Here is a 17,651-nt window from a genome sequence, read left to right as displayed (position 1 = left end):
ATTTAAATACCTGGGGTCATTCATACAGAGGGACGGAGGACGAGATACAACACCGAATAAATTGCGGTTGGAAGAACTGGACGAAAATGAGTGGAGTGATGTGTGATAAGAAGGATGGAAGAAGGAAGAGGCAATGGATAGAGTACTATGGAGGAGAAGTATCCAGAAGAGCAACGCCGACCCTACGTGACGTGGGACAAGGCGACGATAAAGACGAAGAAGAGGTCATTTCTCACTCTAGTAGTAGGTATTGACATCACTCTTCTGAAATTTTGATGCATCTAAGCGAAATATGTATTTTGACGGCAAAGTTAAAATCGTAGCTCCTAGAAGAGGTACCTACATGACGCGAACACATTATTCTTGCTGCTAGCTTTTGTGCAATGAAAACTTTCTTTCGAGTGATAAGTCACCCAGAAAAATATTCTGTATTATTGAGTGGAAATATGCAAATATGTCAGGAGCCTGATACATTTGTTTCCAAGATTAGCAATTATATGAAGAGCAAGATAGGATGAACTTAACGGTTTGAGAATCTCATTAATATTCATATTTCTGTTACAGTTTTCGTTAATATGTACACTCAAAGATTTGGAACATTCTATCCTAGTTACTGACTCCTGCTCATGTGCTACATAACTTGCTGGTATGCCACTATTTGTTACACAGAGCTGAATAAAGTGTGCTTCTTCAAAACTTAGGGAGATACCATTTCCAGGGAACCACTTAATAATTCTTTGGAAAATATCATTTACTAACTCATCCATTGCTTCCCCTCTAATGAAATTTATTACATCGCCAATAACAACTGCAAAAATTACAAATTGGGCTTGTTGAATGTTAAATGGAAGACCATTCACTTATACAAGGAATAGGAGTGGACCCAATATTGAGCCCTGTGGGACTCCCTTGGTAATGGTGCCCCAGTCACTAAAATTTTCTGCCTTTCCGGCAATGTCTGAATTATTCAGCACAACCTATGCATTCTTTGGTCAAGTGTGATTCAAACCAGCACTGTGAAAAGTCATCAGTTCCATAAAACCTGAGTTTTTCTAAGAGAGTATCATGATCTACACAATCAAAGACCTTGGAGACATCACAAAAAATACGAACTGGCGATGTATTACTATTTAAGGTTTGTACTGTCTGATGAGTGAATGTGTAAATGCAATTCTCAGGTATGCAACCTTTTTGGAATCCAAACTGTGATATGCTAAGAAATTTGTTCCCACTTAAGAGTGTGACTATTCTTGACTTCATTACTTTTTCGAATATTTTGGAAAAATATGTAAGCACGGAAATTGCACTATAATTGTTTAAGTCTTCTTGTCACTTTTCCTATGAAGTCGTTTACTAATAGAATCTTTTAACCTGTCTGTAAAAATTCCATGTACCAGTGATGCATTACATATATCAGCAAGGACATTACTTATTCAGTTGCTACTAGTTCTCATAATTGTGATAGAAATTCCATCAACGAAATAAGAGCTTTTATTTTTTAGAATTTTTATATCTTTATTAATTTCATTGAATAATGTTGACACTGCTTCTAGTTCCTTAATGTTTTGTGGAATGACGTTTTCAATACAGTCTCTTGTTTCTTCAGTTGAACTATTTAATCCTGTGTTTGCTGCTATGTTTAGAAAGTGATGTTTAAAAGTACTTGCAGCTTGTGCTTTACCAGCCACAACAATGTCATTAAGTTTAATTGTTATGGAATATTGTACTATACTGAGTGGCTGTCCTATCTCCAAATTCTGGACATTTTAGTGACTTTGCTTACAATATTATAGTATTTTTGTATTATGCAACAAAAGTCAGATGTTGACTTACTCTAACTTTGCAAAGATTTTCCCTTCTTTTCTTACATGAGATTTTAATTCCTTTAGTTATCCACCATTTACCTATTGTTTTTTTATGTCTTTTATGGATCTTTTCGATGACTTTTTAGGAAAGCAACTTTAAAACATTGACAGAAATTTACCATGAAACAAATTGTGTTTGACATCAGCAGCTCTTTCTACATATATCTCATCCCACACAACCCCATTGAGCTTACTCTTGAAACACTGTATGCTGTCTCACTAACAAGCCTCACTGCTTTGTATGAATTTGCGCCCGCCTTCTAAGATGCATACTGTTTATCTCCATTAATTGTGCATGGTGATCAGATACTCAGTTAGCATTTGGGTAAACATTAATTGTTTCAGTCTGAGCACTGTCTATAAAAATGTTGTGAATCAGTGTACTACTATATTGCTAAACACAAGTTCACAAGTTGGAAAACTGACTACTGAAATTAGTTTGAAACGCTCAAATAATAGTGTAGCTCGTTTTCCATGTCTATATCTTTTAAGAAATCCGCATTGAAATCTCCACTAACTATTAACTTTTCTGCTTTCTGACAAGCAGCTCAATAATGCAACTAGATTTCCCAGAAATAGCTGAAAGTTTCCTAGAGGGGATCTGTAGACTGTTTCAATTATCAGACAAATATTCTGCAATACAATCGCACAAGAACATGCTTCTAGGATCTGATAAATATAAGATCTACCTGTGTCAATACTTTTGACTTTGTGTCCAACTTTTACATATTTGGCAACTCGTCCTTTTTCCATGCTATCCCTACATGAAAATCATGCAAGTCTATAATCCCTGATATTTAACTTTTCCATCCCACCGTTACAAAGGTATAATGATTGTCGATATTCCTCTGTATTAGCGCTAATTTCTAAAATTGTTTCATCTTTGTCATTTCGCGAGATGTGTGTGGGAGGAAGAAATATACAGGGTGTTACAAAAAGGTACGGCCAAACTTTCAGGAAACATTCCTCACACACAAAGAAAATATGTTATGTGGACATGTGTCCGGAAACGCTTACTTTCCATGTTAGACCTCATTTTATTACTTCTCTTGAAATTACATTAATCATGGAATGGAAACACACAGCAACAGAACGTACCAGCGTGACTTCAAACACTTTGTTACAGGAAATGTCCTCCGTTGGCGAGGATACATGCATCCACCCTCCGTCGCATGGAATCCCTGATGCGCTGATGCAGCCCTGGAGAATGGCGTATTGTATCACAGCCGTCCACAATACGAGCACGATGAGTCTCTATATTTGGTACCGGGGTTGCGTAGACAAGAGCTTTCAAATGCCCCCATAAATGAAAGTCACGAGGGTTGAGGTCAGGAGAGCGTGGAGGCCATGGAATTGGTCCGCCTCTACCAATCCATCGGTCACCTAATCTGTTGTTGAGAAGCGTACGAACACTTCTACTGATATGCGCAGGAGCTCCATCGTGCATGAACCACATGTTGTGTCGTACTTGTAAAGGCACATGTTCTAGCAGTACAGGTAGAGTATCCTGTATGAAATCATGATAACTTGCTCCATTGAGCGTAAGTGGAAGAACATACTGACGAAACTAAAATGAGCTCTAACATGGAAATTAAGCGTTTCTGGACACATGTCCACATAACATCTTTTCTTTATTTGTGTGTGAGGAATGTTTCCTGAAAGTTTGCCTGTACCTTTTTGTAACACCCTGTATTACTTGATTCTTCCCGAAACTACTGAATCCAAATTTTAGTACCAAATCTCTGCGTGATGCACAACGCCTCTCTTTTGTCGTCTGTCACTGGAGTTTATCGAGCACCTCTGGCGCCGACTAAACGATCCCATGACGAAAAGCATCGCTCTTCGTTGGATATGTCTTCCATGACTCCAACCTGGAAAGGATCCCAGGCTGATGAACAATCTCAAGAATCGGTTGATCAAGTGGTTGCAAGCCATCTATTCGATGGATGAATTGCGTTTCCATAGGATTTTCCTATAAATGTCAGTCTGGCATCTTCTTTTCTTACTATCTGCTTTATGTGGTCATTCCACTTAAAGTCACTCTGTCTAGTTAGTTATTGCTAGATACTGTTTCCAGCATAATTATCAATGGTGTAGTTGTACAGTAGTGTATTTCTTTCATATGTCTGCACACTATGTTAAATTTATTTACGTTCAGGGTCAGCTACCAGTATCTGCACCATTCATCCATCTTCTGCTGGTCATTCGGCAAGTCGATACTGTCTTGTGGCGTTGTACTTTCTTGTAGACAACCGAATCATCTGCGAACAGTCTTAAAGAACTTCCGACACTGTCTACCAGATAATTTATGTACGCTGAAAATGTGTAACGATGCTATCACACTCACTTAGGTTACTCCGGAAGTTACCTTTACATCTGTCGATTTTGTTCCGCTAAGAGCGACGTGTTGAGTTCTGTCTGCAAGGAAGCCCTGAATTCAGTATCAAATCTGGTGCGATACGCGGTACTCTAGTATTTTTTTCACTAGACAGCAGTGAGGGGCGATGCCAAATGCATTCCTGAAACCAAGGAATACAGTATCAATCTGAGTGCTGTTGTCTTCAGCGCTATGGATCTCATGGAGGACAAGAGCGAGCTGAGTTTCCCAAGATCTCTGTTCGCAAATCTATTTTGATTTTTATAGAAAAGATTTTCATTCTCCAAAAACATCACAATTCTTTATCATAAATCATGTTCTAGAGTTATGCAACAGACTGAGGTAAACGATCGTTCTTTGGATCCTGTGCAGTTGCCAAATTGGTGAAATGTTTACTGCTCCATTACGCTCTCTCTTCCAAACAGTCCCAGAAATTTTGTGTGAGGTTATTATCGGGGGATTTAGTGGACCAGTCGACGTGTCTGAGCCTTCGTCAAACATGGAACGTGTGAACATGGCCGTTATCATCGTTGGAAAAGAAAGCGACCACATCGCAAGCAGCATGAAGATGTCGAAAGAAGGGCAACGCTGACTAATCGATAATGTTGACTAGTCGTCCTGACTCTTGTTCAGTAAACGCGATTGAGCGAGTCTAAGTCATGGTAAGAAACCCGCAAAATGTTACAAAACCACCATCCGTCTGACGCTCACACGCTGCGGGTTAAATAGTTCATTAGACTGAATCATTAACATAAGAGACAAAATCGCGTCCCATCCGCTTACACTACACGCCTTCAGGCGGCTAATGGCAAATTTCGATGCTGTTTGGTGCATTGATGGCACGCAGGTATAAGTGCGACTGTGAGTAATGTTCATTTTATACAGTTCCCTTTGGAGTGTTTTCCTGGAAAATGGTTGTAGTGGTATTGCATTCACTGACAGCACCAATTACTTCGGAACCAAATAGCATTAACAAGACGTAGCATACGTCTTTCATTGCTGTTGTTTAAGATCGTTTTACTACCACAGTTCTCGAAATTTGTTATTAGGGAGCGAGATCCACTTGACAGTTCGCGTTGATGAACAAAAAAATAGGGGAACCTCATTCATGGTGTGGTCGCAAGAGCACCAAAACGAGGTAGGTCCTGTCTGTCGTTCTGTCACTTTTCATGTACGCTATCTGAGCAGCAGTATCGGGACACACGTATGTAAGGCAGAATTGATAACTACATGTCACGAGAGGCTGACTCGCCGGTGTAAAAGAAGGTGTGGACAGACGTATTGTCACTAGAGGAACGCTTCACTCAAACTTCGTACTGGTTTCTTTGACATATTGATTTCCATTATTTTATTCTGTCGTATACTGCTGCTCCAGTTTCTGTAATAACATAAATTTTAGTAGCCTGAAAAAAGGCTTGTTGCGTACAGGTTCCAAAGCATCAGCTGAGCTGGATACAGGAACCTACGTCCCTACCAATTCACATTAAAAAGAAACCCAAATAATGACCACATACGGTATTCTGGCCGTGCCTACTATTCAAACACCACTGTTATGCTATTTCATTCCGTAACATCTCATTTCCTGCTTCCTCACAGACTCTTGTCTCATGATTTACACTGAATTGCAGGCATCCTACAGAGATCCACCCCGACACCAGCGACAATCGAAGCAGCTGCATAAGCAAACGAAGAGGCTCTGCTGAGTACCTGTAGCCCTGCTCACCGACTGTGGCCGGCCGCAAACTTCTGTACACAATTAACAACTTCAGTGATTTATCAGGAATCCAGACTTGGCATTAAAGTCCTCTTACTTTTCTCTACAGATGAAGAAGTGCATGGACGGGCAACGACATGGGGTACATAATGCCGTTATTACGACGTGGACTGCCACGCATGTTTTGTAGAAGGGGTGTTGTTGTTGTGGTCTTCAGTCCGGAGACTGGTTTGATGCAGCTCTCCATGCCACTCTATCCTGTGCAAGCTTCTTCATCTCCCAGTACCTACTGCAACCTATACCCTTCTGAAACTGTTTGGTGTATTCATCTCTTGGTCTCCCTCTACGATTTTTACCCTCCGCGCTGCCGCCAATACTAAATTGGTGATCCCTTGATGCCTCAGAACATGTCCTACCAACCGATCCCTGCTTCTAGTCAAGTTGTGCAACAAAATTCCCTTCTCCCGAATTCTATTCAATGCCTCCTCATTATTTATGTGATCCACCCATCTAATCTTCAGGATTCTTCTGTACCACCACATTTCTGAAGCTTCTAGTCTCTTCTTATCCAAACTATTTATCATCCACGTTTCGCTTCCATATATGACTACACTCCATACAAATGTTTTCAGAAACGACTTCCTGACACTTAAATTTATACTCGATGTTAACAAATTTCTCTTCTTCAGAAACGCTTTCCTTGCCATTGCCAGTCAACATTTTATATCCTCTCTACTTCTACCATCATTAGTTATTTTGTTCCTCAAATAGCAAAACTCAAATACTATTTTAAGTGTATCATTTCCTAATCTAATTCCCTCAGCATCATTCGATTTTATTCGACTACATTACATTATCCTCATTTTGCTTTTGTTGAAGTTCATCTTATATCCTTCTTTCAAGACACTGTCAATTCCGTTCAACTTCTCTTCCAGGTCTTTTGTTGTCTCTGAGAGAATTACAATATCATCATCATCATCAACTAAAGACTATGCCTTATCGATTTAGCCACAGCCCTCTCTCCACTGTCATCCTCTTCAATTTTTCATACGATTTTATCCCCATATCTTCTTTGATGTTATTAAAATACGTTGCTCTTGGCCTGCCCCTTGGTTTTTTCCCTAAAACTTTTCCTTCAAATACATTCTTTAGGAACTGGTTGTGTCTCTTTACGTGCCCTATAATTTTTTATTTTCTTTTCCCTACATAATTCAGCAACATTGTGTTCTCATTCACTTCTCTTAAGACCTGTTCATTACTTTTTCTATTTACTCAGCTTGTTATCGTCATTCTTCTCCGTATCCACATTTCCATTGATTCCAATCTCTTTTTCTCTGCCGTTGTTTCCTTTACTGCTTGCTCAATATACAGATTGAATAACATCGGGGATAGGCTACTACCCTGTGTCACTCCGTTCCCACCACTGCTCCCCTTTCATGCCCCTCGACACTTATAACTACCATTTGGTTTCTGTACAAATTGTAAATAGCCTTTCGCTCCCCGTATCTTACCGCTGCCACCTTCAGAATTTGAAGTGGAGTATTCCAGTCAACATTGTCAAAAGCTTTCTCTAAGTCTACAAATGCTAGAAACGTAGGTTTGCCTTTCCTTAATCTTTCTTCTAAGATAAGTCGTAGGGTCAGTATTGCCTCACGTGCTCCAACATTTCTACGGAATCCAAACTGATCTTCCCCGAGGTCGGCTTCTACTAGTTTTTCCATTCGTCTATAAAGAATTCGTGTTAGTATTTGCAGACGTGACTTATTAAACTGATAGTTCGGTAATTTTCACATCTGTCAACACCTGCTTTCTTTGGGATTGGAATTATTATTATATTCTTCTCGAAGTCTGCGGCTATTTCTCCTGTCTCATACATCTTGCTCACCAGATGGTAGAGTTTTGTCAGGGCTGGCTCTCCCAAGGCTATCAGTAGTTCTAATGGAATGCTGTCTACTCCCGGGGCCTTGTTTCGACTTAGGTCTTTCAGTGCTCTGTCAAACTCTTCACGCAGTATCATATCTCCCATTTCATCTTCATCTAAATACTCTTCCATTTTCATAAAATTGTCCTCAAGTACATCGCCCTTGTATAGACCCTCTATATACTCCATCCACCTTTCTGCTTTCCCTTCGTTGCTTAGAAGTGAGTTTCCATCTGAGCTCTTGATAGTCATACAAGTGGTCCTCTTTCCTCCAAAGGTCTCTTTAATTTTCCTGTAGGTAGTACCTATCTTACCCCTAGCGATATATGGCTCTACATCCTTACATTTGTCCTCCATCCATCCCTGATTAGCCATTTTGCACTTCTTGTCGATCTCATTTTTGAGACGTTTTGTATTCCTTTTTGCCTGGTTCATTTACTGCATGTTTGTATTTTCTCCATTCATCAATTAAATTCAATATCTCTTCTATTACCCAAGGATTTTTACCAGCTCTCGTCTTTTTACCAACTTGCTCCTCTGGTGCCGTCACTACTTCATCTGTCAAAGCTACCCATTCTTCTTCTACTGTGTTTCTTTGACCCATTCTTGTCAATCGTTCATCAATGCTCTGCCTAAAACTCTCTACAACCTCCGGTTCTCTCAGCTTATCCAGGTCCCATCTCACTAAGTACCCACGGTTTTGCAGTTTCTTCAGTTTTAATCTACAGTTCATAACCAATAGATTGTGGTCAGATTCCACATCTGCACCTGAAAATGTCTTACAATTTAAAACGTGGTTCCTAAATCTCTGTCTTACCATTATGTAATCTAGCTTAAACCTTCCAGTATCTCCAGGCCTCTTCCGTATATACAGTCTTCTTTCATGGTTCTTGAATCAAGTGTTAGTTATCATTAAGTTATGCTCTGTACAAAATTCTACGAGTCTGCTTCCTCTTTCATTCATTGCCCCATTCCATATTCACCTACTACGTTTCCTTCTCTTCCTGTTCCTACTGTAGAATTCCAGTCACCCATGACTATTAAATTTTTGTTTCCCTTCACTATCTGAATAATTTATTTTATCTCATCATATATTTCATCAATCTCTTCGTCATCTGCGGAGGTAGTCGGCATATAAACTTGCACTACTGTGTTACGCGTGGGCTTAGTATCTATCTCGACCACAGTAATGAAATCACTATGCTGTTTGTAGTAGCTTACGCACATTCCTATTTTTTATTCATTATTAAACCTACTCTTGCATTACCCCTATTTGAGTTTGTATTTATAACCCTGTATTCACCTGACCAGAAGTCATGTTCCTCCTGCCACCGAACTTTACTAATTCCCACTATACCTAACTTTGGCCTATCCATTTCCCTTTTTATATTTTCTAACCTACCTGCCCAATTAAGGTATCTGACATTCCACGCTCCGATCCGTAGAACGCCAGTTTCATTTCTCCTAATAACGACGTCCTCCTGAGTCGTCCCCGCCCGGAGATCCGTATGGGGGACAATTTTACCTCCGGAATATTTTACCCAAGAGGACGCCATTATCATTTAACCATACATCAAAGCTGCATGCACTCGGGAAAAATTAGGGCTGCAGTTTCCGCTTGCTTTCAGCCTTTCGCAGTACCAGCACAGTAAGGCCGTTTTGGTTATTGTTACAAGGCCAGATCAGTTAATCATCCAGACTGTTGCCCCTGCAACTACTGAGAAGGCTGCTGCCCCTGTTCAGCAACCACACGTTTGTCTGGCCTCTCAACAGATACCCCTCCGTTGTGGTTACACCTACCGTACGGCTATCTGTATCGCTGAGGCACGCAAGCCTCCCCACCAACGGCAAGGTCCATGGTTCATGGTTCATTTGGGAAGGGGGTGGGGATAGAAGGGGTATGAAAGTGTGTGGTAGGAAAGTGTGCTTCGGCTTTCACATCCCTTCGTAGAAATCTAGTTATACGTGGAGGTTCAAATGGTTCAAATGGCTCAGCACTATGGGACTCAACTGCTGAGGTCATTAGTCCCTTAGAACTTAGAACTAGTTAAACCTAACTAACCTAAGGGCATAACAAACATCCATGCCCGAGGCAGGATTCGAACCTGCGACCGTAGCGGTCTTGCGGTTCCAGACTGCAGCGCCTTTAACCGCACGGCCACTTCGGCCGGCATATACGTGGAGGCGCAATGAGAATACTGCCCAGGTAAATAGTGTGGAATGGTTTTATTGAACCATTAAAGAAGTGAAGTCTCACTGCGGAATTTTGAGTTGTATACTAGGAACGGAAATAATCATTCAGTGGCTGAAAGTCAAAACGAATAAGAAAAGATTCAAGTCTAGATCCGCCAATAACAAGCTTGTGGAAATTCCGTACAGACTACTGTGGGTTCCTAGCAACTCGTCCCTTATAGGGTGCCGAAAGGATGCTGCTTTCTCGGATAGCCACACAACAATTCAAGCAAATCACATTACTAGTTTTTATGACGATAAAGTAGCTTGACAACACTTACCTTCGGTTTACAAGAACGTGTCGGAAGCGATGGGCAACGTGCATACAATCTGCGTCCTCTGCTAAATACAAGGTCCATGCATATGATTAATGCGATGCACAAGTCTCAGTATAACAGTTAGGATGACGGCTCTACTAGTGTCCGCGTGTTCTACTCTACGAGTCTGCTAGTGGCGGTCTACTGTCGTCTGACCGAGGCTGGCTGGAGCGGCGCTTTTATTCTCTTCGTATAGGCGCCGCTCCTATCGTGGTGCGGTCCTAGTCAGCGGGCTATTGACTGACGTCGTCTCACAGCCTTCTCTGATCTTGCGTTCTTCATCTTCGTGCCGGCGCTTGTGGTTATGTTGGAACAAATACCACTTGGGATGTTCGGAAGTTAATCACACAATCAGTACTTAGGTGGCATAAGGCAAAATTCTGAAGAAGTAGGGTCGCTAGCCTTAGTTACGTGGAGATTAGAAGATAACAACTGCAAGGCGACTATTCCGACGATGATTCCTTAGTGAGCTTCTGATTTGTGGGCTGCAGATGCTGCCGGCGCCTGGCGCAGAGGGATCGACGGAATAACTGATTCACTAGCTGACACCGAACTGTCGATTCGTGGTTGAGAGCCGGCTTAAATACTGTCACGATGCACGGATACAGGACGAGCTGTTGGCGAGCACTTCACGTGTTGCAGGAAAACAGTGCCCGCTGTCGCGGCGCCGATCTGTGCCGGCGGTGGACTTCGTACCTCTCACGGCGGCTGCAAGAGATAACGGGGCAAATAATCGTTGTCGATGTCCTTGTCCGGAGTAGTCAGCAACACGAAGAACGAGCACGGATCCGTATTCGGCACGCAGGCGCGTGTTCCTGTCACGGCGGGCGACGCCTGATTCGTGGCCACCCCCGGGACACGAGTGTTATGCATGGTTGCAGGTTGCTGTCATGTAGGAGGTACACCACGTCTGCTCTGGGTAACAAAATTAAAGGCTCACATTTACGGAACACCATAACTCTCTCCTATTCAGTCGCATAAGTCTGAAATTCGAATCAAGGATACCTATAACCTTCCTCTGTAATACTGAAAAAGCGTGGCGCACAGTGGTCACTATCAGGTTCGGCCATACTTCAAGCAACAAGGTGTCTACACATCCAAGAAAAAGGCATCAGGTCAGAAGTTCACATGAGCTCTATAGTGGGTTAATGATGGGCACTAAACATCACCACAAATCTGAAACTTGCTGGCAGATTAAAACTGTGTGCCCGACCGAGACTCGAACTCGGGACCTTTGCCTTTCGCGGGCAAGTGCTCTACCAACTGAGCTACCGAAGCATGACTCACGCCCGGTACTCACAGCTTTACTTCTGCCAGTACCTCGTCTCCTACCTTCCAAACTTTACAGAAGCTCTCCTGCGAACCTTGCAGAACTAGCACTCCTGAAAGAAAGGATATTGCGGAGACATGGCTTAGCCACAGCCTGGGGGATGTTTCCAGAATGAGATTTTCACTCTGCAGCGGAGTGTGCGCTGATATGAAACTTCCTGGCAGATTAAAACTGTGTGCCCGACCGAGACTCGAACTCGGGACCTTTGCCTTTCGCGGGCAAGTGTTCTACCAACTGAGCTACCGAAGCACGACTCACGCCCGGTACTCACAGCTTTACTTCTGCCAGTACCTCGTCTCCTACCTTCCAAACTTTACAGAAGCTCTCCTGCGAACCTTGCAGAACTAGCACTCCTGAAAGAAAGGATATTGCGGAGACATGGCTTAGCCACAGCCTGGGGGATGTTTCCAGAATGAGATTTTCACTCTGCAGCGGAGTGTGCGCTGATATGAAACTTCCTGGCAGATTAAAACTGTGTGCCCGACCGAGACTCGAACTCGGGACCTTTGCCTTTCGCGGGCAAGTGTTCTACCAACTGAGCTACCGAAGCACGACTCACGCCCGGTACTCACAGCTTTACTTCTGCCAGTACCTCGTCTCCTACCTTCCAAACTTTACAGAAGCTCTCCTGCGAACCTTGCAGAACTAGCACTCCTGAAAGAAAGGATATTGCGGAGACATGGCTTAGCCACAGCCTGGGGGATGTTTCCAGAATGAGATTTTCACTCTGCAGCGGAGTGTGCGCTGATATGAAACTTCCTGGCAGATTAAAACTGTGTGTCCGACCGAGACTCGAACTCTGGACCTTTGCCTTTCGCGGGCAAGTGCTCTACCAACTGAGCTACCGAAGCACGACTCACGCCCGGTACTCACAGCTTTACTTCTGCCAGTTCTTGCCCGCGAAAGGCAAAGGTCCCGAGTTCGAGTCTCGGTCGGGCACACAGTTTTAATCTGCCAGGAAGTTTCATATCAGCGCACACTCCGCTGCAGAGTGAAAATCTCATTCTGGGATCACCACAAATCTGTCCAGCCCATCCATGAACATGTTGCACTATGAGAAAGCGTCACATCCCCCTCTTACTTCATTTCGCCTGACGCTTCAGCGATAAGGATCAGAAAGGCTGCAATCATCATTGAAATCACGCGCTTTTTTGTGAGTGGCCGAGGAAAACATTTCAGACAGAATGGACGCGAAAGGCGGCCGCTGTGGCCGAGCAGTTCTAAGCGCTTCAGGCCGGAACCGCGCTGCTGCTACGGTCGCAGGTTCGAATCCTGCCTCGGGCATGGTGTGTGTGATGTCCTTAGGTTAGTTAGGTTTAAGTAGTTCTAAGTCTAGGGGACTGATGACCTCAGATGTTAAGTCCCATAGTGCTCAGAGCCATTTGAACCATTTTTGAATCGACACAAAAACGTCACAGGTGGCGGCTTGTGGCGCTGACTCCCACACATTTCGCGGTCGACAAGGACAGTTCTCAGTGCGATGAGCAACACGGCAATGTTCTTCACAATTTTCGACACTGCTGTCATTTCTTAGTCGTTTAAAACCACATTAGAGGAGCTGAAACCCCAACAACGAGATCTGACCCTTTGGAGTAGGGCGACCGTAATTTTTGCTCTGATGTATAGCTTGGAAACAGTAGAGACTTAAAAACCATCCGACGAAATCAGAACGTGATGAGAAGCAGCAACGGGTTCATATTCTTTTTCATCCTTCCTTTCTTGTCTCGCGCCCTCCGATGGTGTTTTTCCAGGGGGCGGCGGAGGGGGGGGGGGGGGTGAATAAAACGACAAAGCGTCCCTTTACGATCTCTCAGTTCAGCAACATCCTCGGTGCCATCCATTCAAATCACATTACAAATGTAACTGTCAGAAACCTCGACAGACGCTCAGCCTCCTGGCTACTCTGGCGCCTGAGTTTTAGATAACCGCTTCGACACCGCTCAAGTGGTGTTTGCCTGCCAAGATAGGCTACAATGCCTTGGATTTTCACTGAGTTTTCCGGCAAGCATGAAAATGTGGTCGGTGAATACCCTTCGCACGGCGAGGCACATTTCACTCTGGACAGTCAAATGAATGCACAGAACTGTTGACACGAGGTTCTACTCCGCAGCATGTCGTGCAGAAACATCGCTGCGCTCAGCTTATGTGACTGTGTGATGTGGTTTCACAAGATCCGTCATTCTGGGTCCGATTTTCTTCGAGGAGATGACGCTTCGTGTTCATGTTAGATGTATAGTGACATCTGCATGCTATAAGGACCTCCTTGTGCAACACATGATTCCAAGTTTGCAAGAACGCAACTGTGTTCACACCACTATTTTCATGCATAGGCCGCGCGCGATTACCCGAGCGGTCTCAGGCGCTGGTCATGGACTGTGCGGCTGGTCCCGGCAGAGGTTCAAGTCCTCCCTCGGGCAAGGGTGTGTGTGTTTGTGCTTAGGATAATTTAAGTAGTGTGTAAGCTTAGGGACTGCTGACCTTAGCAGTTAAGTCCCATAAGATTTCACACACATTCGAACATTTCATGCATATGGGGCGTATCGTACGTCATTTGCTTCGAGAAACCTTCGGTAACGACCTTATCATCTTGCGCCCTGGCGGGTTGCGCTCTCACTTTCCATTAAACAAGCATTTCACCTACTTCTATAGCTTCACGTTGTCTGCCCCTTCACTCTGCGATGGAAAATACTGAAGAGGCAAAGAAACCGGTACTACTGCCTAATATCGCGTAGGGTCCCCACGAGCACGCAGAAGTGTCGCAAAACGACGTGGCATGGACTCGACTAATATCTGAAGTAGTAATGGAGGGAATTGACACCATGAATCCTGCAGGGTTGTCCATAAATCCGTACGACTACTAGGGTGTGGAGATCTCTTCTGAACAGCACGTTGCAAGATATCCCATATATGCTCAATACTGTTCATGTCCGGGGAGTTTGGTGGCCAGCGGAAGTGTTTAAACTCAGAAGAGTCTCCCTGAAGCCACTATGTCGCAATTCTGGACGTATAGGGTGTCGCATTGTCCTGCTGTAATTGCCCGAGGTCGTCGGAATGCACTATGGACACTAATGGATGCAGGTGAACAGAGAGGATGCTTACGTACGTGACACCGGTCAGAGTCGTATCTAGAAGTATCAGAGGTCCCGTATCACTCGAACAGCACACCCTCTACACCGTTACGGAGCCTCCACCAGCTTGAACAGTCTCCTGCTGATGTGCGGGGTCGTTGGATTCATGAGGCTGTCTCCATACAAGTCCACCCGCCCGATACAATTCGAAAAGAGTCTCCTCCAACCAAGCAACATGTTTCCAGTCATCAACAGTCCATTGTCTGTGTTGACGGGCCCAGTCTAGGCGTAAAGCTTTGTGTCGTGCAGTCATCAAGGGAACACGAGTAAGCCTTTGGCCCTGAAAAACCATATCGATGATACTTCGTCGAATGGTTCGCACGCTGACACTTGTTGATGGCCCAGCATTGAAATGTGCAGCAATTTGCGGAATGTAACAATTCTGACACATTGAACGCTTCTCTTCAGTTGTCCTTGCTTCCATTCTTGCAAGATATTTTTCCGGCAGCAGCGATGTCGCAGATTTGATAATGTACCGGATTCCTGATATTCTCCGTACACTCGTGAAATGGTCGTACTGGAAAATCTCCATCGCTACTCCGGAGATGCTGTGTCCCGTCGCTCCTGCGCCGACAATAGCACCACGTTCAAACTCACTTAAATCTTGTTAATCTGGAATTGTAGCAGCAGTAACCGATCTAACAACGGCGCCAGACACTTGTTGTCTTATATAGGCGTTTCCGACCGCAGCGCCGTATTCTGCCTGTTTACATATCTCTGTATTTGAATACTCATGCCTATACCAGTTTCTTTGGCACTTCAGTACAAAAGTGGTTCAGATGGTTCTGAGCACTATGGGACTTGTCATCTGTGGTCATCAGTCCCCTAAAACTTAGATCTACTTAAACCTAACTAACCTAAGGACATCACACACATCCATGCCCGAGGCAGGATTCGAACCTGCGACCGTAGCGGTCGGGGGTTCCAGACTGTAGCGCCTAGAACCGCTCGGCCCCACCGGCCGGCTGCACTTCAGAGTATATTACACTTCCACTGTTGTGTGTGTGTGTGTGTGTGTGTCCCCAGATTTTGTGTTTATGATTTCACTACGCATCGCACCAGCTTTTGTAGCTTTTCCATTTGTTTTCGCTTGTACTTAATGGTAAGTATGTGCATGTCTTACCTCACTTCTCTGTTGACTTTTCAGATTTCTTCCCTTCAGTCACAGCTTTAAACGTAGATTATTTTGTGTCTGTTTATTTTTTGTGAGTAAGTCAAGATTTTGAATAATATATTCTATTTGTCATAGTTGAAGACTCTCTCTGTACCACACAATAATTATTTTATTAGAAACACCTAAAGTCGTCGATGTTTTTGGTGGCCACTTTCAGTGGGGTCAATTGTCATCAGTTTATTGTAATATTTTATCCATCTTCAGCAACGTCAGTTTTATACATCGAAATAATCAGCAAACAGCTGCATAAAGGAAATTCAGTTTTCTTAATCGGTTTCAGTGCACTTCCTCAGAAAGTTATAACCATCGCATTTTGTACTGGAGCTGTGAACTACATGACCACAGCAATATGCTGCAAGCATCTTATTGTTGGAACTCACAAATAATGCAATAGTGTTGACATTCGCAAATAATGCTGTGGAAGAAGGCCTCTAAGTGCCTAAGACGGGTAAAGGAAATTACAATTTTTGTATACAACCGATTACTGATGTTTTCGATGTATGATTATTTATGTGTCATTGTTGCAATAAAAGCAGGACCGGGCAATAATCTGTGTCGCAGTACTTGTATTTTACTCGAGTGTTCCAGGATACACTATTTAAAATTAAAACATTGTGATTTGAGTATTAATAGTATTCTTTGTTTCCACAGATCGTCGTATTCTCGTTTAGACACTACGTCTAATATTTCTATAAACCGCTTAGTAAACGTAAAGCAATGTCTGTCTGCAGCTATAAAGTGTTTTGCACATAGTGGGTGGAGGACTGGCTGCTACCCCCTTCGGCTGTTGCAGGAGGGCTACGACCCGCAGCTGCGCTTGCTGAGCGGCCGGGAGGCGGCAGCGCGTCCGGAAGGCCTGCGGCCCAGCCATGCTGACGTCGTCTCCGTGGATGACGTCATCTCGTGGGAGCGGCGCGTGCGCGACGCCGCCGCCACCGCGCTCTTCCTGAAAGTGAGTCCCAACTGCCCGGTACAGCTTGCCCTGTACGCAATACTCGCACTTCAGTGCGACCTTCTGTGTTGCTTCACGACTGATCGTGTTTCGCCAGCACTTCTACTATACGAACGTCCGCAACCGGCGCCCTTAAGACATGCTAAAGAAACTGTGTACAACCCTGAGATAATTGATCAGAATCCTTGAGGCCAGGAAGGGTTGGAGAGTATGAAACGCGCGCTTCTTGATGATTCGACTCTGCGCCAATGTACTCGGGTAAATCTCAAACGTATCGACAGTGCTTCAACTAACGATGACACACATGATGACAAAATTCATCCTCTGCCCCTACTTTTACAGTTATAAACGAAAGAAGCTGTAAGTATCACAGGCCCTCACATAACGCAGAGACTAAATAATGACACACTACAACACTATTTCGTCGCTAGGCAATGAAACCCTCGTAACTCATATTGGTCAAATTTTACAGGAGAAACAAAAATCTAATTGTAGAAATCACATGGGGACCTGAATAGTCAAGTGTAGTGGTTTCTGCTACACAATATGGATCCGGTCATAAGACTTTATTAGGCACTATAACATGGTAGACACGGCTTCTAACAAAAAGTTTTCTTTCACCTCAAGACATATCCTGCCAG

At 43.7% G+C, this 17,651-nt stretch overlaps 1 protein-coding gene across 1 annotated transcript in view; it reads left to right on the top strand.

The window, feature by feature from the left end:
• The window catches only part of LOC124776659 (allergen Cr-PI-like), a 120,834-nt gene that overhangs the window by 40,362 nt on the left and 62,821 nt on the right, over positions 1 to 17,651 (top strand). Inside the window, exon 6 of the mRNA XM_047251750.1 lies at positions 16,852 to 17,010. Within this exon, the coding sequence (XP_047107706.1) occupies positions 16,852 to 17,010 (159 nt within the window). The remainder of the gene's footprint in view (positions 1 to 16,851; positions 17,011 to 17,651) is intronic.

The sequence above is a fragment of the Schistocerca piceifrons genome, chromosome 2 (assembly GCF_021461385.2).
Source record: "Schistocerca piceifrons isolate TAMUIC-IGC-003096 chromosome 2, iqSchPice1.1, whole genome shotgun sequence".
Classification (NCBI taxonomy): Eukaryota; Metazoa; Arthropoda; class Insecta; order Orthoptera; family Acrididae; genus Schistocerca; species Schistocerca piceifrons.
Note: the sequence above shows the minus strand (reverse complement) of the source record. Positions and strands in the feature narration are given on the sequence as shown.